At 51.7% G+C, this 21,659-nt stretch overlaps 5 protein-coding genes across 16 annotated transcripts in view; 2 read left to right on the top strand and 3 right to left on the bottom strand.

Annotated features, from left to right (window-relative positions):
• Positions 1-103: 103 nt before the first annotated feature.
• ARPC5L (actin related protein 2/3 complex subunit 5 like) lies at positions 104-3,712 on the bottom strand. The gene is made up of 4 exons (XM_015879454.3): positions 3,555-3,712; positions 3,101-3,173; positions 2,430-2,606; positions 104-688 (listed from the first exon to the last, which is right to left on the bottom strand). Exons 1-4 carry the CDS (start codon positions 3,692-3,694, stop codon positions 626-628), a joined length of 453 nt encoding a protein of 150 aa, XP_015734940.1. The 5' UTR covers positions 3,695-3,712; the 3' UTR covers positions 104-625.
• A 411-nt stretch (positions 3,713-4,123) lies between these two features.
• Positions 4,124-7,561, bottom strand: PPP6C (protein phosphatase 6 catalytic subunit). Of its 2 annotated transcripts, none has more exons than XM_085521047.1 (7): positions 7,425-7,561; positions 7,160-7,356; positions 7,008-7,073; positions 6,560-6,701; positions 5,597-5,676; positions 5,246-5,455; positions 4,124-4,420 (listed from the first exon to the last, which is right to left on the bottom strand). In XM_085521047.1, exons 1-7 carry the CDS (start codon positions 7,537-7,539, stop codon positions 4,172-4,174), a joined length of 1,059 nt encoding a protein of 352 aa, XP_085377173.1. In that variant the 5' UTR covers positions 7,540-7,561; the 3' UTR covers positions 4,124-4,171. The 2 variants fall into 2 exon arrangements, with proteins under 2 accessions (XP_085377173.1, XP_015734938.1); XM_015879452.3 differs by having other exon boundaries at positions 7,160-7,255; positions 7,465-7,561.
• A 104-nt stretch (positions 7,562-7,665) lies between these two features.
• RABEPK (Rab9 effector protein with kelch motifs) lies at positions 7,666-9,953 on the top strand. Of its 4 annotated transcripts, none has more exons than XM_085521043.1 (7): positions 7,666-7,760; positions 7,844-7,989; positions 8,089-8,241; positions 8,362-8,523; positions 8,885-9,034; positions 9,146-9,295; positions 9,559-9,953. In XM_085521043.1, exons 1-7 carry the CDS (start codon positions 7,705-7,707, stop codon positions 9,852-9,854), a joined length of 1,113 nt encoding a protein of 370 aa, XP_085377169.1. In that variant the 5' UTR covers positions 7,666-7,704; the 3' UTR covers positions 9,855-9,953. The 4 variants fall into 4 exon arrangements, with proteins under 4 accessions (XP_085377169.1, XP_015734937.2, XP_085377170.1 ...); XM_015879451.3 differs by having other exon boundaries at positions 7,666-7,763; XM_085521044.1 differs by lacking the exon at positions 8,362-8,523 and having other exon boundaries at positions 7,666-7,763.
• Positions 9,954-10,988: 1,035 nt separating this feature from the next.
• Positions 10,989-15,070, bottom strand: HSPA5 (heat shock protein family A (Hsp70) member 5). 2 transcript variants are annotated; one of them, XM_015879449.3, is made up of 9 exons: positions 15,031-15,070; positions 14,720-14,848; positions 14,298-14,529; positions 13,927-14,064; positions 13,601-13,713; positions 13,120-13,510; positions 12,605-12,842; positions 12,270-12,437; positions 10,989-11,875 (listed from the first exon to the last, which is right to left on the bottom strand). In XM_015879449.3, the coding sequence occupies exons 2-9, from the start codon at positions 14,833-14,835 to the stop codon at positions 11,313-11,315; spliced, it is 1,959 nt and encodes a 652-aa protein (XP_015734935.2). In that variant the 5' UTR covers positions 14,836-14,848; positions 15,031-15,070; the 3' UTR covers positions 10,989-11,312.
• Positions 15,071-17,085: 2,015 nt separating this feature from the next.
• The window catches only part of GAPVD1 (GTPase activating protein and VPS9 domains 1), a 31,635-nt gene continuing 27,061 nt past the window's right edge, over positions 17,086-21,659 (top strand). For 4 of the 7 annotated variants that reach the window (XM_015879448.3, XM_015879447.3, XM_015879446.3 and 1 more), the window contains exons 1-2: positions 17,086-17,226; positions 19,798-19,886. The gene's annotated coding sequence lies outside the window, so the exon portion shown is untranslated. Of the gene's footprint in view, positions 17,227-17,301; positions 17,436-19,408; positions 19,505-19,797; positions 19,887-21,659 lie in introns of those variants that run through there. The other 3 variants (XM_015879441.3, XM_015879443.3, XM_015879445.3) reach the window with 3 other exon arrangements.

The following is a 21,659-nucleotide window of genomic DNA, read 5'->3' as shown; positions in this document are numbered from 1 at the left end:
TTTGAAGACAAAGTTTGGAAATGAGTGCTCATGTAGAGGTAGACACTTAATGTAGAAATGCTATTGAGGGCTTAATTTTGGGTGCCAGAAATCAACAATTGACTTAACTTGTATGATCCAAGAACTTTATTGATGCAGCAGGCACTTTACAATGAAACCAACCCCAAAGTCCAACCGTCCTCTGACCATATATATACATACATATACAAAATCATCTTTCTAATAAACACTTATCCCATTCATAAACTGTCAGAATCTTGCAACTGTGAAGACCATAGCTCCCTCTTAAATAAGTAGCACAGACAGGATCTTGGATCACCACGCTTTGATAAAGCAGCATCTGAAAACACCTGCTCACTTTCAGTAGTAGGAGGCAGGAGTTTGCCTTCTCTCTGCCTTAAAAGAAGCAAGCAGGAGAATGTCTTGGCTCCTGTACGTGATAGTCAGAATATACAGGAATACCTTTACTCTTTTCCCACCTTTAATGTTAAAAGCAGTCCAAGAGGAGGTTTCCATAGTATTTCAGTAGATTGGAATCTCTAATCAAGATGGACCAGCGTCACTTCAGCTACTTCCTTCTTCTGGGTCCAAAACTGATGGTTGTCTTGCTTCGAGTTAATAGTCTTTAAACAGTCTTTCTTGCTGTAAGAACTCTTACTATGGAACCTAGTCCACCTGCTGCTAATGCCTGTGGGGTGGGAGAAGGAGACAAGATCATTTCTACAGTCACACACGGCTTACGATGAAACCTTCATTGTTCTTAGCAGCCTGCAGGGCTGGCAGTGGTTCTGCTGGTACAACTTGTGTGTTCCGTCACACAAAGCGCACGCTGTATTTGTTAACTCCTAAGCAATGTTTTATGCTAATTGCTACAACCAGAGCATCAGTTCTCAAGTTGTTCCACCCCTCTGTACCTGTGCAGGTACCTTCTGCACTGCTAAAACCTTCAGCTTCCTGCAGTAACAAGTTCTACATTCACACACTTATTCCTTTGCCACATTTCAGCTCCTTGCCTGTTCCTGTCTTGGGCCATGAACTCGGGAGCTCTATGCCCCCTGTCCTCTCTGAACGTACAGATGAGCTCCTTCTTTGACCCAGGTTTTTGCAGTACATACACAGCGCTACTCTCTAAACATGCTATAAATGTAAGAAGCAAGGAAATGAAGGGTGGACAAAACAGCTCATTGTAACACATCCCACCACATCTGAAGGCTAAAGTACACAAAACCTTATGAACTGACTTGCATCTAGTGAAGGACACCGATGATGCAGAATACCTTACACTTCTGCTCCTGAATGGGGAAAGGAGGAAGGGCTTAGTCTGGTTTCATTTGCATCCTTAATAAAAATGAAACATCCTTCTAAAGTCTAGGAGGAGATGCATGTAAGTGAGGGCCGCAGAGGAGCTGCTCAGATTAGACCTGACGGATGCAGAAATGGCATCAGGCCCTTCCAGGGGCCAGGCAGGTGCTGCTGAGCTGCTGCCCACAGTCAGAGTGAGCTGCACGTCCTGCCTGCACTGCTGGAAAGCAGAACACAAAGCTCTAAGCAGCTCCCTGCACACTGCACAACTGCAGCTTTCCTTTGAAAACAAAGGGGAAGAGATGCTTGCACGTGTCTACGTGTTCTGAGCAGTGACTTCTTTCCAGTCAGGGCAGTCTTGTGTAATGTTACGTACTGGGAGTATCAACCTACGGTGACCCAAAAAGAGCCTCCAGTAGGAAGAACAACACAAAATGTCAAGCACAAACATGTCCCTTCCTGTGCAATTTCCTCCCCCTCCTGCCTATCGATATTCTGCAAGGCTGGGGACAGCTGCCAGGAGCTGGAGTCACCATTGCACAACTTGTTTTAACTCATCACAAGGAAGCACGCCCTGTGCAAATGACCAGCCAGCAGCCAGCTGTGAGCACAGCATATACAGCCCCCCTCGCTGCAACCCTGCCACAGAAACGCCACTAAGTGCCACTGAGGCATCAAAGCCTTTACTGTGCAAACTGAGCAGGTTTGCTATAACTGGTCAGCTCGGATGTACTTCAGCACAGCGTTTCACTGACAAAAAGCATCACATCTGAGCCATCCTGGGCACCCCATGAGCCAAAGGCACCTTCAATCAATCAATCAATCAATCAATCAATCTCACCTCCACTCCCAGCTGCTGCTCCTTGTGGGGGAAACCACCACCAGACACAAGTCATAAACCTTCCTGCAGCTGACGCTGCTCTGCCACACCCACCCCTCCCATCCCTCCAGGCTGAGGAGAGCTCTGAAGTACCACAGAAACTCCATACGCCCAACACCAAGAGGCCAAGGACAAAAGGCAGCACCGAGCTCTGCTCCTCAGGGAGGATCCCCCTCATCGCACACCTCCCATCCAGGGGGTCCTGAAAGCACCGACAGTGACAGCAGAGCCCAGAGCAAACACTCACCTTTTCATGCCATTGGAGTAATATTGCACTGCTATTTTCTGTCGGCTTTTCAAATCCTTTATAAATATACTTCATTAACAAGTCAATGCCGTTTCTGTCTAAGGAGTTCACCGCTTGTTCAATTTCACTGCTCTTAAAAGACGTGAGGACTCTGAGCATGGTGCCCTGCGCCTGCTCCTGCACAGGAAGGAAAACGACGTTAGGATCAGCAAAGCTGGATGTGACCCCAAGTGCAGCAAAGCACTCGGAGCAGCGGCTGCGCTGATGGTGTGAAGATGCAGCAGCCAAACAGGAAGTTTTACACTTTAAGTTTCAGTAGTGAGAAGGAAGAAGAGCAGAGAGCTTTAAAACTTGGACCTGAACTGCACTGCAGAACAAACCTACAGCCCGAGAACAACGAACAACGTCCGGCTCCTGCAGCACAAGATCCCCTGGGCTGTGCTCTGTGCTCCAGGCTCCCTCTCAGTCCCCGGCTGCTGCCGGCCGCGTTTCCCCGCAGCACGGGCCGCTCCCCGGGCACACAGCAGCACCGGGCCGTCCTACAGCAGCACCGCGACACCCGCACACAAACCGCAGCGCCGTCCTTCAAGAGCAGACGGACGGAAGGTGCCGTGGAGCACAAGGTCAGCGCCGGGGGCGCCGCTCGTTACCGGTCCCGGGGCCGCACTCACCTTCATGGCCGCGCTGCGCGTCTGTGCGGGGTTGTTCCTTAGGGCCGCGTGCAGCGCGCGCAGCGCTTCGCCTCTACGGCGAGAGTCAAGGAGCAACGGCGGCACCGGGACGGAGCGACAAGGGGAGGGGGCAGGGGAGGAGGGCGCTGCAAAGCGGGGACCCGAACTACGGCCACACAACGGCAGCGGGGAGGGACGGGACCGGGGACCGCACGGAGGGCAGTACCAAGCAGCACCGGGCAGTACCGGGCAGCACCGAGCGGTACCGGGCGATACCAGCCAGCACCAAGCAGCACCGGGCAGCACCGAGCAGTACCGAGTAGTACCGGGCGATACCGGGCAGCACCGGGCAGTACCGAGTAGTACCGAGCAGCCTCAGGCCGCGCTCCCGCCCCGCAAACCTTCCCGAGGCCCCGCGGGCAGCGCTCGGTGGCCGTGCCGCCATGAAGGATACTGCCTCAGCAGCGCCTCCACCTCGGGGCTCGCGTCGGGTTCGGCCGCCGCCGCCTCCTCGGGCTCCTCCACGAAGCGGTTCTCGTCGTACTGATCGATGTCCAGGCGGCGGAAGCGGGACGAGAGCGTGCTCCGCGCCATGCCGACGGAACCGGAACCGTCGGAACCGGAACCTCCCCCGCCGCTCCGCCCCGCCGGAACCGGAAGCGCGGAGCCCGCCCCGCCCGGAGCAGGAAGGAGCGGAGCGCGCCCCCCCGTCCCGTCCCGTCCCGTCCCGTCCGGCGCCACGGAGCGACACGGCGCTGAAAAACCACAACGAGCCTTTAATTACAAAGTGGGCGGCGGCACCAACGGCCGCGGAACTTTGCTGCTGAAATCTCGTACATCTACGGGAGACGAACGGAGCCGCACGGAGCACCGGGAGCAGCCGAACGGCGCCGCTCAGCGGAGCAACGAACAACGAGCGGTTCGGATCCGCACAAATGGATCCGGGGGAGGGCGGGGAAACGGCTGCGCAGCGCAATGACAACGAACGGCGATAAGTTAAAGATAAAAGGCGGAGGCGGCATCTCAGCAGCAAAGTGCTCAATAAAAAGTATATTGTAGGGCGGGGGCGGCTCAGAGGAAGTAGGGGGTGGTTGTCCGGGGAGGGATCACCCGCTCTGAGTCTGGGACGGCGCGGAACAGCCTCGGTTCTCTCGTATTTACGTCCTGGAAGACCATGATGGAAGCGATGTTCCCGCAGCGATAGCAGTAATTGGGAGCTGACCACACCGTTACCAACTTCTCGTCAAACATGAATTTGTAGCCTTCGTGAACCAGCTGATGTGCTCTGCAGATGAGCTTCAGGTTGTTGATGTGGACAAACTGCAAAGAAAAATGGCGTGTCACAGCTCTGTGCGTGGCCGCGCAGCAGCTGCTGCCCAGCAGAGCTCCTCAGCGCTGTGTGGGCCCAGCTCCGGGCTCAGCTCTGGGCTCTGCAGCGCTGACAGCACTGACCCGCCCGGGAGGTTTTCCCAAGGCCTCTGAGAGGTGCAGGCTGTGCTAAGGACACTCCCTGTGTCCCTGTGCTCCCAGCACAGCTCTGCGGCCCCAGCCATGTGTGCCCAGCACCCCCACAGAGCTGGGACTGAGCTGACGGTGCTGGGAGCAAACCGCTCCTGTCAGAGCACAGAGGGCAACTTTGGGCTTTGAAACCTGAACAGTGAGAAACACTCCTGCCTGTGACAGCCGTGGTGCCTAGGCCTGCACTGCCCACGCCTTTCAATCCCTCCTGAATATGCTGCAGAGGAGCAGAGAACAACACACTGCATGAGGCAGGGATTCATCTTAGGGCTGGTTCAGAAGCCTGGGAAGTTCAGTGGGTCTGAGCCTCTTACTATGTTGCAAAGTAACAAAAATTAAGTCAAAGCTAGTATTTCTTCTTCCAAATCATTAGACAAGTTTTCTACACAAAGCCTAGTAATTCTAGTTAGTCTCACTGCATTACACTTTTTAAACGCAAGGTGTGCATTATCTCACTTGGCACTTTATGAGGGGAAAAGAGTATGTCACGAGAAAACCTCCCTCACCTCCACACCAATTCAGCCCCCTCACAAGGAAAGTTCCTTAATCCACTCGTCACTACAGTAAAGTCAAACACTTCATCTCACACCTGCAATTATGGGACGCAGCACAGGACGGCATCGTTACCTCATTTGTCACCTTAGCACCAAACAGCCAACCCGCCCCTCGCGGACTGATGGCCCACGTATCCACATCTTCTGGATCAGACCAAACCAGGTCACAGAAGGCGCCTTTATGAGGAATTTCTTGATTACGTTCAATGGTGCGAATCTGATCGAGTGTCTTGATGTCAGGAGACAATCCACCGTGCACACAGAGAATCTGCTCATCTATTAGCTGGAGAGAAAAAGGAACACAAAGAACGCTCAGTATTTCAACCAAACCAAGAACCTCTCCAGCACCACCCTCAGCACCACCAATTCTACAAGTTATATTTAGACAATCTACCTGTATCTTTTTTAAGGTGTTTACACTTACAGCTGCTATTGTGAGCATGTCAAAGACTTTGGTGCAGTATCTCCAAGCATTAGCATTTCCGTATTTGGTTTGGCACTCATCTGTTAAATAGAGAATTTTTTTCTTCTTAACAGACCAGAAGGAATTCAGGCAATATGATCAGAGTCAAACAGAACAGAACCTAAAAAGGCAGATGTAAACCAAAAAGCAAACAGACAAATAAAAAACAGCTGGGAGCAACCGGTGAGCACTGGCTGGAAAGCACTGCTCACTGCTTCTGTGGTCCACCAGCAGGGAGAGAACCTCAGTATCTACTGCTGTGTCTTCAGCAACAGACAGAGGAAAAAGCAACACGACAGACAGCACCTCAGCATCTTCCCACCACTGACTGCCTGGGAACAGCCCCCCTGCTCACCCAGCAGTGTTTATACTCTACATTTCATGCAAGAGAAGTGAGGCAGAAACAGTGAACCCATCAGGGCTAATTAGAGACCTTTTCACTACAAATAAGTGTTACAATAGCTTTGTTTATAGCTATACAAACACATCAATAAAACTGATGGACAAATTTTACTTTGGAGCTTCACGAGGCTTACAAATGTTTATATATGCTCTTGTTGACACACTACATCATGTTATCCAGAAGAAAGCAAATTACAGCCTATATATGACAATGCTTTTCTCAGTTATACCTAAAGAGAATTATGTAGAATCTTTTATTTAAAGATACCAAAGCATTTCATCAAAAAAATGCAAAGAAAAACTGAGATGCTGGAGGAAAAGATGGTCTGGAGATGGACTAAAACGCTTTTACTTCTTGAACACAACAACAGTGTTAAATAACATTTGAGACCGTTTCCCACCCAGTTCAAGTAAAGCCCCACATAACAGTGCACACACAAAGCCGATTTCAAAAGGGAAATAGGAGGTAGTTGTTGATGGCATGCTGGCCCCCATTCAGAAATCACTTCGGTAAAGTCTTACCATAGAATCCATACACTTGTGTTATCTGCCTGCTTTCATGATTGCCTCGTAACAGCGTGATACGATCGGGCCATTTAGCTTTTAGTGCCAGAAGGTAAGTGAAAGTCTCAAGACTATAGTAACCTCTATCTACAAAATCGCCCTGCAAAGTCAAAACAGAATTATGAATGAAGAAACAGCAAAAAGGAGAAATGCAAAGTGACACATCCACCTTTAACTCCTCATTGCACAAAGGAACCTGACGCTGAAGGGAGCCAAGCGGTGAGAACGAGCTCAGCTCCCCAGCAATGGTTCACTCACCCCTGCACGGGACGCCCGGCTCTGCCCGCCCTGCAGCCGGGGGCAGCACAGGGGTGGGAGGGCAGAGCGCTGCCACCAGGGCCGGCACCCAGCGCAGAACCGGGACCAACACGGCGCGAGGAGCAAAGCGGCACCGACACGTACATACCATGAAGATGTAGTTGGTGTCGGGCACCTGCCCGCCGGTCCGGAACAGCTCGCACAGGTCATAGAACTGCGGGAAGGGGCACGAGTCAGCGCGGGCGGCGGCACCGGGCACCGCGGGGCGTCCCGGCCGAGCAGCGCGGCGTGTCCCGTTACCTGCCCGTGGATGTCCCCGCACACGGTGACGGGCGTGGAGACGGGCTGCACGTTGGACTCCTCCAGCAGCAGGTCGCACACGTAGTCACACAGGCGCTGCGGGAACACGGCGGGTAGCGCCACCAGCAGCGCCGGGGTGTGCACCAGCACCACCAACAGCACCGACAGTATCGCCATCGCTATCACTATCGCTATCACTATCACTATCGCCATCGCTATCGCTATCGCTATCGCCACCGCTACTACAACCACCGGCACCGTCCACCGCCGCCCGTCCGACCCCGCCCCCCCCCGCCCGGTCCCACCTTGAGGTCGTTCTCGGGCAGGTACTTGCAGAGCCGAGCGATCTCCACGTACTTGTCCAGGTCCAGCGGCGCCATCTTGGGACGGCAGCTCGGAGCCGGAAACGGAGCTCTCCACTTCCGGGAAGCGGCGCGAGACTCGGACGCCAGCGGAACTTCCGCGAACTTCCGGCCGCGCACCGGAAGTTGGCGGCGGCCGGAGCCGTGTGGGGCGGGCGGAGCTCGGCCCGGCCCGGTCCCGCCATGGGGCCGCTGCTGCCCCCGCTGCTGGAGCCGGGCAGCCGCCCGCGGGCGGGCAAGTGGTGAGCGGGGGGCGGGGCGGGGCGGCGCGGTCCCGGCCGGCTCTCGGCCTCGGCTTAGCGCCGCCCGTCGCTTCCCGCAGGTACCGGCTGGCCCCGCGCGGTGAATGGCCCCGCGGGCGCGTGGGTCACGGCTGCGTGCTGGTACCGGGCGGGTCGGGCCGCGTGCTGCTCCTGGGCGGCGCCGACCCCGCGGGCGCTTTCACGGACGCGCACTTCGTGGAGCTGGGTGAGGGTCGGGTCGGACCGGGCGGAGCCGCTGACGTTCCCCGTTAACAGCCCCCGCTGCCGCCGCCGTTCCCCGCTAACGGCCCCGCCCCGCCCGCAGACACGCACCGCTGGGCCCCGGCTGCCTGGAGCGGGCTGCGGCCGCGCTACGAGCACGCCACGTTCCTGCCCGCCCGCCTTCCGACGCGACTCTGGGTGTTCGGCGGCGCGCACCCGGCCGGGAACCGGAGCTGCGTCCAAGTGCTGGACCCCGGTGAGTGCCGGCACCTCGTCGGATGCCGGACCTCGGTGGAGCGGGTGTCGGGCCGGGCCGGCGGCGCGGAGCAGCCCTTCAGACCTCGTGTATGCTTTATTAATTGAATGTCTTAATTAGAAATAGGAACCTGGGAGAGTCCCGAGGTGACGGGTGTTCCGCCACTGCCCAGGACATTCCACACCTCCTCAGCAGCTCTAGGGACCTGTCTGTACGTCTTCGGAGGGGGAGACAAAGGAGCGGAGCCGGTTAAAGATCAGCAGCTTCATGTCTTTGACACAGGTACCTGAGTGTGTCGTGAGCTGTACCAGCACTGGAAGTAACCGCCCGCTGTTCTGAAGTTCTGCCTCCCAGATCTCATCAGCCTTGGCTGCGAGTTTCAATGGAGGGCTGAAGGTTGCTGAGGGCTGAAGGTTGCTGCTGACATGTGCTCACCTCTGTATTGCAATGGGGAACTTGGGCCAAAGTGGCAGTATAATGATTTGGGACAGGAAATGCTGTGAGACTTCTCATGACTTGTTGGTATTATTCTGTCTGTTCCTATAGTCCTGCATACCCCAGGAGGGAACCCCAGCGAGACTCGGGGGCTGCTGGTTTGTAGAGCTGACAGTTTTCCTCATACACACACATTCCCATTTTTCAGATGCTTTGACATGGACCCAGCCTGGCACCCACGGTGACCCCCCTTCTCCTCGGCATGGACATGTCATAGTTGCAGTTGGGACCAAGCTCTTCATACATGGAGGTTTAGCTGGTGATATTTTTTACGATGATCTGTTCTGCATCGATACAAGTAAGTAGGGCCACAAGTACCTTAGAACAATGGCTGTGCTATGAAGTGTTTTGCTTTGGTTTTGTTTGTTTTTAATAATGCATAACCATATCTGTTCTTGTTCTCCACCAGCCGACATGAAGTGGGTTAAGATAGCAGCCACTGGTGATGTGCCGGGAGGACGGGCATCCCATTCATCCACTGTGTTTAAAGATCACTTATACATTTTTGGTGGAATAGGTCCAGATGGGACTCTAGATACTACATACAAGTATCATATAGGTAGGGAGACTTCTCTCAGCTTTCTGATGGTAAATGCCAGTCTGTTTGAAAATCTATAAAATACATTGTGGTTTTAGTTCCTAGGCTTCATTCTCCTAGCAATTAGTGTCACTACACTGGAAATATGTCAGTACAAGTTCTATTGTTAAGGCTAGATGGTACTGCAGACTGGTGCATAATTAGCAATGGTACTATCCAGCGTGGTTTTTGAGTCTGTTTAAAAAAGCACTGTTTAAAGATGTGAATGTATTTCTGTACTGCAGAAGAGCAGAAGTGGACACTGCTGCAGTTTGATTCTCCTCTGCCTGCTGGGAGACTGGACCACGCCATGTGTGTCATTCCCTGGCGGGTTGGCAAGAATGGTGACACTGGAGCTGTCACTAGGGATGATAAAGCTGAGCCAACTGCATCAGCTGGTGACAGAGCTGAGCACCTCTGTGGAGGCCAGGATGAGAAGGCGTGTACTGAAGACACAATGGTGCATCTGCTGTTAATATTTGGTGGGATGGATACACAAGCAGAGATATATAGGGACTGCATTGTAAGTCTGATTGAATAGTCCAACTGCAGCCCTTCACAGGACCATCCCCTTCCTTAAGTTTTTGTATTAGTGTCTGATTAAGTTCTCTATTTCCAATAAACAAATTATTGCCCTATAGGGGTGCCAGTCCTGCTCTCTGTGCAGTCGTGTAACAGTAGATTTGTCAGTCCCTTTAGGAGGCTGCAGCAGCTGTGCCTTCAGCAGCTTGGCTCATGTGCTGCTGGAAGGTGAAAAGCCGGAGGCTGCAGTGATTTGGGGCAGCTTTCTCCCTGAAGCTCACACGCTCCTAGTTGACTATAAAGCCACTTCTACCTGCAGAGCTGAGGTTATCTGCAAAGACTGGGGGATCATTAAGGGAGTTCGTCTTACAGTATTTTGAAAAGAAGCTGATGAGAAACCCTGACTCCCCTGCACCAGGAAAGGTGCCTTTCAAGGCAGTAGAGCTGGTGCTTAGGCCTGAACTTGCTGCTCCTGTTACTACACTGGGGAACCAGTAAGACTGGCCTTGAGATACACAGCTGTTCTCAGTTTTTGACGCAGGCTGGCTTTCATTCTTCAGAAAACTGCATTTCTTTATGATCTTTGTCCCATTTCTGTACCAGCTTTACTAGCTCAAGTTTAACAATGTACCTCTCCTGTCAGTGCTTGTTACAGTTACTAACAAAGCTCCACAGGAAACAACCCCCCCCCCCCCCCCCCCCCCCGGTTGTTTCAATACTTTGCCTCTTGCTTTGTTACAAATAATTACCTTTAAGTGCAATGCAACGCTACAAAAACAGTTTAGTACAAGTAAGTAGCTCTCTTTCAAATAGAGGCACCAAGTCCACACTTCTGGAGCTGTTTGCTGCGGCCTGTTTAATATAAAAGAAATAAAAAGGCTGAGTAAAGGAGAGGGCTGCAATGGCCTTTTAGCATCAAGAAGGGTCAGGTAGTTGAGCTTTAAAGCTTTTGCAGCCTTTTTTGTATTAAACCATAGGGTAGCTAACCTGAACTCTGTATACAAAGCTCCCCTCACAGCAAAGCTGTTATGGTTACATGGTGCCTTTAGTCTTAGCTGTATCTGTGGTTATATGAACCTTAAGTGTTCACACTGTAATTACCTTCTCAGAAGCAGATGCTGCTAGTCAGTATGAATTACAAGCTACAACAAAATCCAGTGTAAATAACAAATTTATTGTGGTCACTTCAGGTAGAAAAGTTCTACGCCAAATTCACATGACCAAGCTGTTAAATAGAATGCTTCCATAGCCAATAGTTCTAAACCCATTTTGCATTTACATTCCCCCCCCTGCTACCCTTCCCTCCCCAGACATCAAGCAACTGCTAACGAAAAGCAGTAAACAGCCACTTAGGGCTAGCATTTCCAGCTCCACTCACAAGTGAAGATTCAAAGTTACATTCCAAATTAAGAGTCCAATATTTTAACAAGTGTTCCTGAGTCCAATATATACACACAACATTCAGAGATGCCAGTATCTACAACTCATCCTTCTCTGCTGCTTCTTCTTCACCAGTGGGAGGGGGGCCTGCACTTCCATAGAGCTTGCTAACGATTGGTTGAACAACTTCCTCCAGCTCCTTCTTCTTTGATTTGAAGTCTTCAATGTCTGCATCCTGATGGCTTTCCAGCCACTCTATCTTTTCCTCTACTGCCTTTTCTATTGTTTCTTTGTCTTCAGAAGACAGCTTGCCACCCAGCTTCTCTTTGTCCCCAATCTGATTCTTCAAAGAATACGCATAGCTCTCCAGCTCATTCCGGGCATCAATGCGTTCTTTAAGCTTTTTGTCTTCCTCAGCAAACTTCTCAGCATCATTAACCATCCTCTCGATCTCCTCTGGTGTCAGCCGGTTCTGATCATTCGTAATTGTGATCTTGTTTTTGTTCCCAGTGCCCTTGTCTTCTGCTGTGACACGAAGGATTCCATTCACATCTATTTCAAAGGTCACTTCAATCTGTGGTACACCACGAGGAGCAGGAGGGATCCCGGTCAGATCAAAAGTTCCCAGAAGATGATTGTCCTTGGTGAGGGGACGCTCACCTAAAAAGAAATGTTGATACGTTTACTAACTGTTGTTTGTGCAACACCTGACCTGAGGTGCGTGCTTTTCAAAGCTGAGGTTTTAATTCCAACCTGACCATCTGTCTAGATGCCTACAGTACCTTACTCCACAAAGCAGCTCTTTCAATCACAGCTATGGAATAACTATTTTAAAAGAATGATAGGAATCACTTTTGAGTTCAAGCTGCCTGATCAGAGCTGTCACGGTAGGTAGAAAATAGGTGGAGCTAGCACTGCTACCAAGCTTCTCCCTATGGAGATGTGTGTAAGCTTCTAGACACCACACATCCTTCTAACAACACAGGAGGCAAGTATAAATCTGAATGAGGAGTTCAGCTCTACATGCAGTAGTGCCATCCCAGAGGGCCCTTACCTTCATAGACCTTAATTGTCACTGTTGGCTGATTGTCAGAAGCTGTGGAGAAGATCTGAGACTTCTTTGTAGGAACAACAGTATTTCTTGGGATCAGTTTAGTCATTACACCTCCAACTGTCTCAATGCCAAGCGTCAAAGGACACACATCAAGCAACACCAGGTCACCTGTAACAAAGATCAGGCATGAGAGCATGAATGACTTGAGCTCTTCTTTGAAGTGTAACAGCCTATCACTGTCAATAGCAGCCTGAGTTAGAGACATCAAGCTTTCTATGACTGTGAAAACTCAGTTCTATCACTTGCCAATAACATCCACTATTCATTGTCATTACCTGTATCTTGGTCCCCAGAGAGAACGCCAGCCTGAACAGCTGCACCATAGGCTACAGCCTCATCTGGATTAATGCCACGAGAAGGCTCTTTCCCATTGAAAAACTCCTTAACAAGTTGTTGTATTTTGGGGATGCGAGTAGAACCACCAACAAGAACTATCTCATCAATATCAGACTTCTTTAGGTCAGAGTCTTCCAGAACTTTCTGAACAGGCTTCATTGTAGAACGGAATAGATCCTGGAAAGCAGAAGAAAGTTAGAACAATAATGTTGTATGAATTACTGAGCGTGTCCATCTTCAGGCTTATGATCAGCTTTCCTAAGACCTTAGCTATCAGTAACATGCTGAGTCCCCAGTACCCTGGGAAATAGCTTCCTGCTTTTTTATTCAAGTAGCAAGTTATTTTTACCCTGTTTAAATGTAACTAAGTTACAACATGAAACAGCACACCACCACTAGCAGCAAGTGACTAATTTGGAGCTGAGGGAACGTGGCTTTAGCTTTCTAAGCTTACCATATTCAGTTCTTCAAATTTGGCACGAGTAAGTGTCTCGGAGAAATCCTCTCCTTCAAAAAAGGATTCTATTTCAATTCTAGCTTGGTGCTGGGATGACAGGGCTCGCTTGGCTTTCTCTACTTCCCGTCTTAGCTTCTGTACAGCTCTGTTATCCTTCCTGACATCTTTCCCAGTTTTCTTCTTGTAGAGTTTGATGAAGTGCTCCATAACACGTTGGTCAAAGTCTTCTCCACCCAGGTGTGTGTCACCATTGGTAGCCACAACTTCAAAGACTCCATTGTCAATTGTCAGCAGGGAGACATCAAAAGTTCCACCACCCAGGTCAAACACGAGGATGTTCTTCTCACCCTCTCTCTTGTCCAATCCATATGCAATAGCAGCAGCAGTTCTGTATAGGAATAACCAAGTTCAGGAAACTTTTGATTACCAGACCCCACCCCCAAATAACCAGCAGGCCAAGGTACTTCAGGCTACTTACGGCTCATTAATAATGCGCATCACGTTCAATCCAGCAATTGTACCAGCATCTTTTGTGGCCTGACGCTGAGCATCATTGAAGTAAGCTGGCACAGTAACAACAGCATGAGTAACCTGCAGAAAACAGAACAATTAGATTAAGAAATGCTACGTACCTTAAAAATAATCTTATAAATGCTGATAACAAGATATCGTATTAGCTGAGCCCATCCAACTGGGCTGCCTAAGAAACTAACTGCACCGAGCAAAGTCTGGGACCACAAGGTTATCTTTAGGTTTTTTCTAAGGCTACTGCTTTAAGTTCCTGTTTTAAGTATTCAGACTTACCTTCTTCCCCAGATAAGCCTCTGCAGTTTCTTTCATCTTTGTCAGGACCATGGCAGAAATTTCTTCAGGAGCAAATGTTTTTGTTTGTCCACCACCGACATCAACCTGAATATGCGGCTTGGCTTTCTTTTCAACAACCTGAAGTGAGAAACAGACCGTTATATTCCAGGCGCTCATAAACATAGCCTGTACTCTGGACATCACCAAACCTTTCTTAGGAAGGCTATAAAAATACAGACCTGCTCAGATCAAACAGCACTACTGTTTAGCTACCACACCTCCCCCTCCTAAGTCAAGAGAGATGTGCAGCTCCTGTAGCCCACTCCTGACCAGAAACCCTCCACCCCCTTATCCCTGCTCATGAGGCACACCTTGAAGGGCAGATACTTGATGTCCTGCTGCACAGAGGGATCATTCCAGGTCCGACCTATGAGCCGCTTGGCATCAAACACAGTGTTCTCAGGGTTGGATGTCAGCTGGTTCTTGGCTGCATCCCCGATCAGCCGCTCCCCCTCAGGCGTGAATGCCACGTAGGATGGAGTGATGCGGTTCCCCTGGTCATTAGCGATGATTTCCACGCGGCCGTTCTTGAAAACACCCACACTGAAGAAGAAACAGAGCAGTCAGACGACAAACGGACAGTCCCCCCCCTCCTCGCACTTGTCTGTCCCCTCCCCAGGACCCACAGCTCCTTCATCCCTTCATCTCTCCCTCCCGCCCCACCACCCCCCACCCCCATCCCGATCCCCGTGTCCGCGCGGCCCATCCCCAGGACAAACGGTTCCCTACGCACCAAGAATACGTCGTGCCGAGGTCGATGCCCACCACCGTGCCCACATCCTCCTTTTTCTCCTCGTCGTCAGCCCTCGCGCCGCCCAGCAGCAGCAGCGCCAACAGGAGGTGCCTCATGCTGCCCGCCGCTCTGCCGAGAGATGCCGGTCACAAAATGGAGGCGCCACATGCGCGGCCCAACCCAGCCCAGCCTCATCGCCCCCCACAGCGCCCGGTCCCCTCCCGCAGCCGGTCCCATCCACTCCACCCACCAGGCCCCGCCGGGCCCAGCAGGCCGCAGCAGGCCTAAGTAGGCCGCACCGCCGCCCCTACCGTCGCACACGACCCGCCGCGTCTCCAACTGCCGCTGCACACCCAGGCCGCGCCGCCCGCCCTTATATATCCTCCGTTACTTCTTCGTGGAGGCTCGCCATTGGCCGCAGAGCCCTCGCTGGAGCGCACTCATTGGCTAGCTGCTACTAAGCTGGCCTCCCTTGATTGGCGAGGAGCGGGCCGTCGCTCTGACATGCCTGGCGCGCACCCCTCCTGCCACCCGATTGGTTCACCCTGCCGGCGTCGCGGGCCAATCAACAGAGAAGCGTGAGCCAAGCGGAAGAAGCCCATTGGTTGGGGGCGGCCGTGGCGGCGAGGCCAGGGTTGGGGACGGGGGGGGGGACGTTCTGGAAGTTTCCATGGTAACCGACCCCGGTGCCGAGGCGGGGGCCCGGCGGCAGCGCAGCGTGTGGGCACGGAGCGGGGAGGAACGGAAACAGAGCGGAAATAGGAGGGTCGGGCCCGGGCTGCTGTGTGGAGCTGTGGGGCACAGGTGACGGGCGGGCTCTGTCTGGCCCCGCAGAGCTCGGGTCGGGGCCTGGCTGTGCTCGGCACGCAGCCCACGGGCACGGGGCCACGGCCCAGCGGGCAGCTGCAGCCCGGACACCGAGTCACCGATGTTACACGGGGTTACATCAGCACCGGGGCGGGGCGGGGAACCCCCAGGGCTGTAACAACCAGCGGGGACGAGACCCCACAACTGGAGCCGTGTGTGTGCAGACAGCTACACTGCTGTAAGGTCACAAAATGGTGCGTTGGGTTGGTCAAGAGTGACATGAGAAAACAGACGTTGTTAAACTGCGAGTGACAGCAGGGCTGAATTGTAACAAATATAATTCCAGGTTGTATAAAAACACAGCTCCAATGAGAGCCCTGAGCTGCGATGTGTCAGAACAGAGCGTTGGTGCTGCCCTGTGCTGGGGGACACAGCCTGGGCTGGCACTGGGGTGTCACTGCTCCGAGGGCAGCACAGCTGTAATCAAACCGTTCCCCACTGCCCCTCTTCACAAGCTGTTCTGCTCTGGATGCTGTTCTTCCTATTCTGAAGCACATTTCAGAATTTTCTACACGTCATCATGGAATTTCTCTCTTTTACTTGATTATTTCTGCATTGAATTCACATCTTTGTAGAATCCTGACACAAATTACTGAGCTTGTTCTTGGAAAGGAACGGTCTTTGCTACAGCTGTGTGCCCTGAGAACTGTCCATAACATATTTTACCTCATTGTGGGAAACCACGTGCAGACAAGGGGACGTTTTGACGCTCCCAGGCCTCAGGCTCATTGCCCTCAGTTCTCTATGGGCAGCGATGCTGTAATGGAGCCGTTGTTCTGTGTTACAGCCGGGAGCACAGCGTGGCTGCTGCCATTGCACACTGTAACAAGGTGCCCAAATGAGAGCTGGACTTGAAACAGTGTCTCCAGTCACCCTTTGTCTAAGAGAACAAGTTTCTTAATAGCTCTATCTGGACATTTTTTGTGTTCTATTGGAACTACACGTGTCATGAGAAACACCGCTGGGTGCGGGTGGCTCTGGGCCGTACCCACATGTGCAGCTGTTCACTCTCAGCCTCCTGCTCCCCATGGTGAGGCTGTGCCAGGCCCCATCCCGCGGGCAGTGAGCTCTGTGCTGCCTGAGGACCCTGGGATAGCTGCAAAACGAGGGCAAAGTTAAAGATCAGCCTGTGACCATGGAGCAGTAATCAGCTGCGATGGTGCTGCAGCATATGATGCTGTTTATGATTAGGCAGCGCTGTGACACGAGGCAGATCGCTGCCCGTTGTACTCTACTACTTGTCGCTGCGTTTCACCCGCAGGGCCGGCCGAGCCCTGACGGCCCTTTGTCGTAAAGCAGCTGCGGGACAAGGGCAGCGTCCGGCCGGTGCATCCCGGGGCACGGCGCCCGTCGGTGCCGCGCAGCGCCAAGTGCCCGCTCCGAGCCCGGCGTTCCCCCGCGCCACGCAACAGCAGCTCCCCATCAGAGCAACGTATCAGAGCTGCTCCGCCGTACCGCGGCCTCGGTGCGGGATCAAGAGAGAACACGGGCCGGGGCTGCGGGACTCCATGTCTCGGGACTCCATGTCTCAGGACTACAAGTCCCAGGAGCGCGGTGTCGCCGCCCGCCGCCTGCGCAGTGCCGCGCCGCGCCTGGCTCGGGGCCGCAGCGGAGCCGGGCGGCGGCGGAGCCGGGGCCGGGTAGGGGAGAGCGCTCAGCCCGCGCGGCCGGGACCGGCGCTCGGATCAACCCCCGGCGGTGCGGGGGAAGGGAGCGGAGGGGAGGGGAGGGGAAGGGAAGGAGGGCGAAGGCCGGGCCTGACCGACCGCTCTCCGCTTTTACGGGGAGCCGAGCGGGACGCGCGGCCGGCAGCGCGGCGAGGAGCAGGCCGACACGCCGACACGCCGAGGTGCCCGCCTCGTCCGCGCTCCCCGGGCTGGGTTTGGTCTCCGTAGCGCCGGGCGGGGGCCGCGCTCGCAGTCGGCGCCGTGGGAGCCGAGCGGGCCGCGCTCCGCCCGCAGCCCCGCTGCCATGTTAGCGCCGCGCCGCACGGCGGTGGTCGCCGATCGGGAGCGCTCCGTGCCGCGGCCCTCGGCGCTCCGTGCTGCGGCGGGACGGCGCCGTGCCGGGCTGCGGGGCGGTGTGAGCACCGGGTTTACGGGGTCCGTGTGACGGAGGTTTAGAACTCGTAACTCGGGCAGCGTCGTGACTTCCTTTTTTCGTTACGGATAGAGGCTTCGCGCCGGAGGACTTTGGTCAGCAGAGCGGCTTCTTGCAAAGTCACGGCGGCGCGGTGCGGAGCTGCGGGCTGTGCTGCCAGGAGCGGGGCGGGCACACGGCTGTGCCTCGGGTGGGAGCCGCGCCTGGGGGGTCTGAGGAACCACGGTGCTGTAATTGGTGTCAGCTGCGCTGGGGGCTGCGGGAAAAGGGCCTTAGAGCGGCTGTGTTGTGGTGGGCTCCGGGACATTGCAGGTGCTGTATGTGTGGGGTTGGCTGTACGGTACATCAGGTCCTGGAGAACGCGTGCTGCTCCATAGGGCAGGCAGCTCTGCGTGGTGGGCTGCCGAGCTCGGAACTTCAGGTTCTGCGCTTCTGCCTGGGAGTCAATTAGCGTGACTCATTGTGTAAGGGGAACAGCTCTTTCTAACAGCACGAGCTGCTGGAGCAGCTTTTGGCAGAGTTACGTGCCCCTGTTGACTCTCATAGACCACAGTTATGCCACAGCTGACTATTTAGTAGGCAGCTGAGCCTATGTGTTCCCGATATGTCCTGTTGATAAGAGACCCGAGAAATGAAGTGCTCATTGCAGACAGGTCTCGTGTTCAGTGTTAGTTGTGCAGCAGCCACTGAGCAGAAACAAATTTGAGGTACGAGTTTCATGTTAATGTTGATTAGATAGCTGGGTTGCAGCAGATTGGAATGCATTCTGCACTTTGTGTGTGTTTTGATGCGGTGGGTATTGTAATGTGAGGGTTCAGCAGATAAATCCTAAGTCATGGTGAACTGAAAAATGCTTGTTTTTTTAGCTCAGCTTTGGGAGGTAGGTTGCTATCTTATGGAAAGAAGGCTTGTTTGTTGTCACTATAAATATTAATGAAGATATTTTCATCTGGGGTAAATTAGCATGAAGCTATTCAGGTTTGCTTAGAAATCCTTTCTTAGTAAGTTGGAGTGATCTCAGTTTGGCCTTGCCCTGCCCTGCCTGCAGTAGATCTGCCCAAACTTGCTGTGGAAGCTGAGTCTTGTTTAGCCAGATGCAGGAAGAACAGATAACCCTGAGCAGGAAACGTTGGAGGAGGAAGAAGAATTTAGTGTTCTGTGGCAGTATGTGCTGCTTTGCTTACTCTCTTTTCTGTCAGCTGATCTGCAGAAATGTGTAACAGAGGTGCCACTTGTTTCTGTGTGCCGCAGTAAAAAAGCACACACTCTATGTACTGCTATTCAGCGCCCAGAGATTAAAGGGAGTGCTTTTAAACTCGAGAAGCAATCGATGTCTGTGTTTACCAAAGGCGTAGATTGCCTTGGATTCTGAAGAACTTTAAGGCATGCTGATAGTAGGGCAAAACATCTTAGATACTGTCAGCTCACACAGTCTGCTGTGGGGCATTGTGAGGTGAAATTGAGTTGCTGTGATAAGTCTTCCACTTAGTAGCTTATTAAGAAGTCTTAGAAGAAATGAAGGGTTTTCCTATCAAAATGAAGATACCAGAATTGAAAAATAGTTTGCAGGTAGCAGGAGTTATTGAATATCTGGTGTTTCTGCAGATGCATCAGATAGTTGGATTTCTGAATTTCCTCCTTCATACAATTACATGCAGACATCTTTTATTTCAAGTTTGACGGATGATTGTTATAAAGTGGGTAATTATGGGTGGCTTCTTTATTTGTGAGAAACTGATAAACAGGAACTAGTAGCAGCTGAGGTGGCTGCTGTTCTGTCTGCTCTGTTACCGCCTGCTGCAGTGCATTACCAAATACGTAAGTGTGGCTAATTGCTTCTTAAAGCTCTTGTCCTGAGCGCTGGCATGGCATGAATGCTGGGCAGCGTGGGAAGGTTAAAGAATGCAGCTGTTGTCTGCTTGCACTGATCATGAAGAGAAGGGTTTTTTGGAGGGGAGTGGTGCATCATATAGGTATATTAATGATAGAGTAGTTTCCCCTTTCAAATATAGGCCATGTGAATACCACTGTGTAAAGAGACTGATAACGTGTGCATGTTGCTTAACTAGGTTGGTTGGTTTGTTTTTGACTGTGCTCTATGCTTTCTTTAGAGTGAGTCTGAAGGCTTCTGAAGGTCCATGTGCGTCACAGCTCCAGCTTTCCATCTCCAGTGTTCTCAGACATCTGCCAGACACGGAAGGTGAACACCCACTTGTTTGCACTGATACTTGCTATGCTTGCATGACTGCAGAATAATTCATTTTTAAAGAGCTGGTAATAGGAGTGAATGATGTGTTCCTCATCTACAGAGGTATATTTTGATAGCAATTGGTAGTTGCCAACAAGTTTAGTATTTTGGAGTACTGTAAAGCCAAGGAAGCTGCTGATCCCTTTCTCGTGTACGTAGGGCACAAACTGCTGTCAGACAGTCAACGTTTTGCCCTATGGATTTTCAGTTTCCGAGAAAACAGCTGTGCTTACTGACCTCTCACAGATCAGTTTCAAAGCAGCTCTTCTCTCACTTTCATTATGTTTGTGTTCTGCAGTGCGGATAGGGAAGAGACTCAAAGATAGTGGCAGGTTGATAGGATGTCAATAGGTGCCATTACAAATCATGGCACTGTTGTGTGGAAGTCTTTTCTGCTGTTTTGTTGTGCTTTTTGCCCACTGACCAGACACATTATATACGTGCGTATTCAGGCTCAGACTATCTGGGAGTTGTAGTTGCTTTCTGAGTATTGGCTGGTTTTGGTGTTGTTTTTTTTTTAATTTCTCTTTTGATTGATTGCCCTTAGCTCTAGAAGAAGTTCTTGGTAATCTAACAGCTGCATACATGATTGCTTACTAGACATAGCTTGTTCTTTCTGAGCTGCTGTTATCTTTGTGCTGATTGGAATCTGGGGAGAACCACCTGAACTAACTTTCTGTTCAGGAATGTAGAGCCTCCAAATGATCACCTTCAAACAGTCAATTAAAACTGTTGAAGTTTGGTAAACCATGAGCACTATTAAATACAGCCTTACACTGGAAAGCACCTGAAAGGACAGAAGGTAGTTCTACATTTCATAGTGGGGACGGTTAAATGGATGCAGCTTCTTTTCCCTATTTGCTATCAACAGCTGATAGTCCAAAACAAAGATTAATTTGTACAGACAATATCAAGTTTGGTGCTGTTTTCCTGCAGGCCCTAAAATTCTGTGACTAAAAATAAAACTGAGTTGCAAGAAGTTATTGTTCATTTCTCAAAGACCTTTGGCAGTGATGTCAGTGTTTCTTTTTTCTAATCATTTGTCTGACACTGCCCTAGTTAAATACATCAGAATCGCTGCATCCTTGAAGTTCCTCGCTCAGTCTCATCTTTGAATAGCATAAATGCATGAGCTGTAACCTCTGGTTAGAGTTGCTGTTTTTTATTTGCTTGCTTTTCCTTTTTAAAAAGAGCTTTGTGTACAGGTTTGTCTGTGTTTGCTAGGAATGGTCTTAAAACTATCAGATTTAATTAGATATATATTCATGCATAAAGACATGTGACAGTATCTGTTTCTGTCTCTGCTAGTGTTTTTGTTCTTTCATTTATAGTTTTAGCCTGATATAATTACACAGCTGAGGAGCGGTCATTGCTGCCAGCACCTGGTTATCAGGCTCTCACACTGGGGAAAAAACACCAGCAAGCACCAAGACATGTAAAACTTTGCCTGATTAGGGAACTAATCTGTATTCTTCAGAGTAGATCATCTCCTGCTCTGCTTAGCAGTGAACCACAGATCTTTAAAACAGTAAAAAGAGAGAGCCTGGTAAATTATTTGTAGTTCCTCAAGCATGGAATAAGTGGTCTTGTAGAGCTGAGCTTCTCTGGGATGGCTGCAGATTACTGGCAGTAAGTTTGTTTAACTCCAGCATAGCTTTCCAGGGTTCTCCACCACATCCCTCTTACAGTTCTGTCGTGTAGCCATTGCCAGTGTGTCCGGCAGCT

Source organism: Coturnix japonica, chromosome 21 (assembly GCF_054131305.1).
Source record: "Coturnix japonica strain WE chromosome 21, WE-NBRP24, whole genome shotgun sequence".
Classification (NCBI taxonomy): domain Eukaryota; kingdom Metazoa; phylum Chordata; class Aves; order Galliformes; family Phasianidae; genus Coturnix; species Coturnix japonica.
This window is presented reverse-complemented; position numbering and strand designations above follow the sequence as displayed.

Bases quoted from the DNA above. Each gene is read 5' to 3' on its own strand.
- RABEPK (XM_015879451.3), top strand. From the start codon at position 7,705: ATGGGGCCGCTGCTGCCCCCGCTGCTGGAGCCGGGCAGCCGCCCGCGG. The intron at 7,764-7,843 runs GTGAGCGGGGGG...CGCTTCCCGCAG, and splicing joins CGCCCGCGGGCGGGCAAGTG to GTACCGGCTGGCCCCGCGCG. The intron at 9,035-9,145 runs GTAAGTAGGGCC...GTTCTCCACCAG, and splicing joins TCTGTTCTGCATCGATACAA to CCGACATGAAGTGGGTTAAG.
- ARPC5L (XM_015879454.3), bottom strand. From the start codon at position 3,694: ATGGCGCGGAGCACGCTCTCGTCCCGCTTCCGCCGCCTGGACATCGAT. The intron at 2,607-3,100 runs GTGAGTGCGGCC...CTTCCTGTGCAG, and splicing joins CGCGCAGCGCGGCCATGAAG to GAGCAGGCGCAGGGCACCAT. The intron at 689-2,429 runs GTGAGTGTTTGC...CCCACCCCACAG, and splicing joins TACTCCAATGGCATGAAAAG to GCATTAGCAGCAGGTGGACT.
- HSPA5 (XM_015879449.3), bottom strand. From the start codon at position 14,835: ATGAGGCACCTCCTGTTGGCGCTGCTGCTGCTGGGCGGCGCGAGGGCT. The intron at 14,065-14,297 runs GTGTGCCTCATG...TTCTCACTTCAG, and splicing joins TCAAGTATCTGCCCTTCAAG to GTTGTTGAAAAGAAAGCCAA. The intron at 13,714-13,926 runs GTAAGTCTGAAT...TGTTTTCTGCAG, and splicing joins AGGCTTATCTGGGGAAGAAG to GTTACTCATGCTGTTGTTAC.
- PPP6C (XM_085521047.1), bottom strand. From the start codon at position 7,539: ATGGCGCCGCTGGACCTGGACAAGTACGTGGAGATCGCTCGGCTCTGC. The intron at 7,357-7,424 runs GTGGACGGTGCC...CGATAGTGATAG, and splicing joins GCGGGGTCGGACGGGCGGCG to TGATAGCGATAGTGATAGCG. The intron at 5,456-5,596 runs GTAAGTGTAAAC...TTTTCTCTCCAG, and splicing joins ACATGCTCACAATAGCAGCT to CTAATAGATGAGCAGATTCT.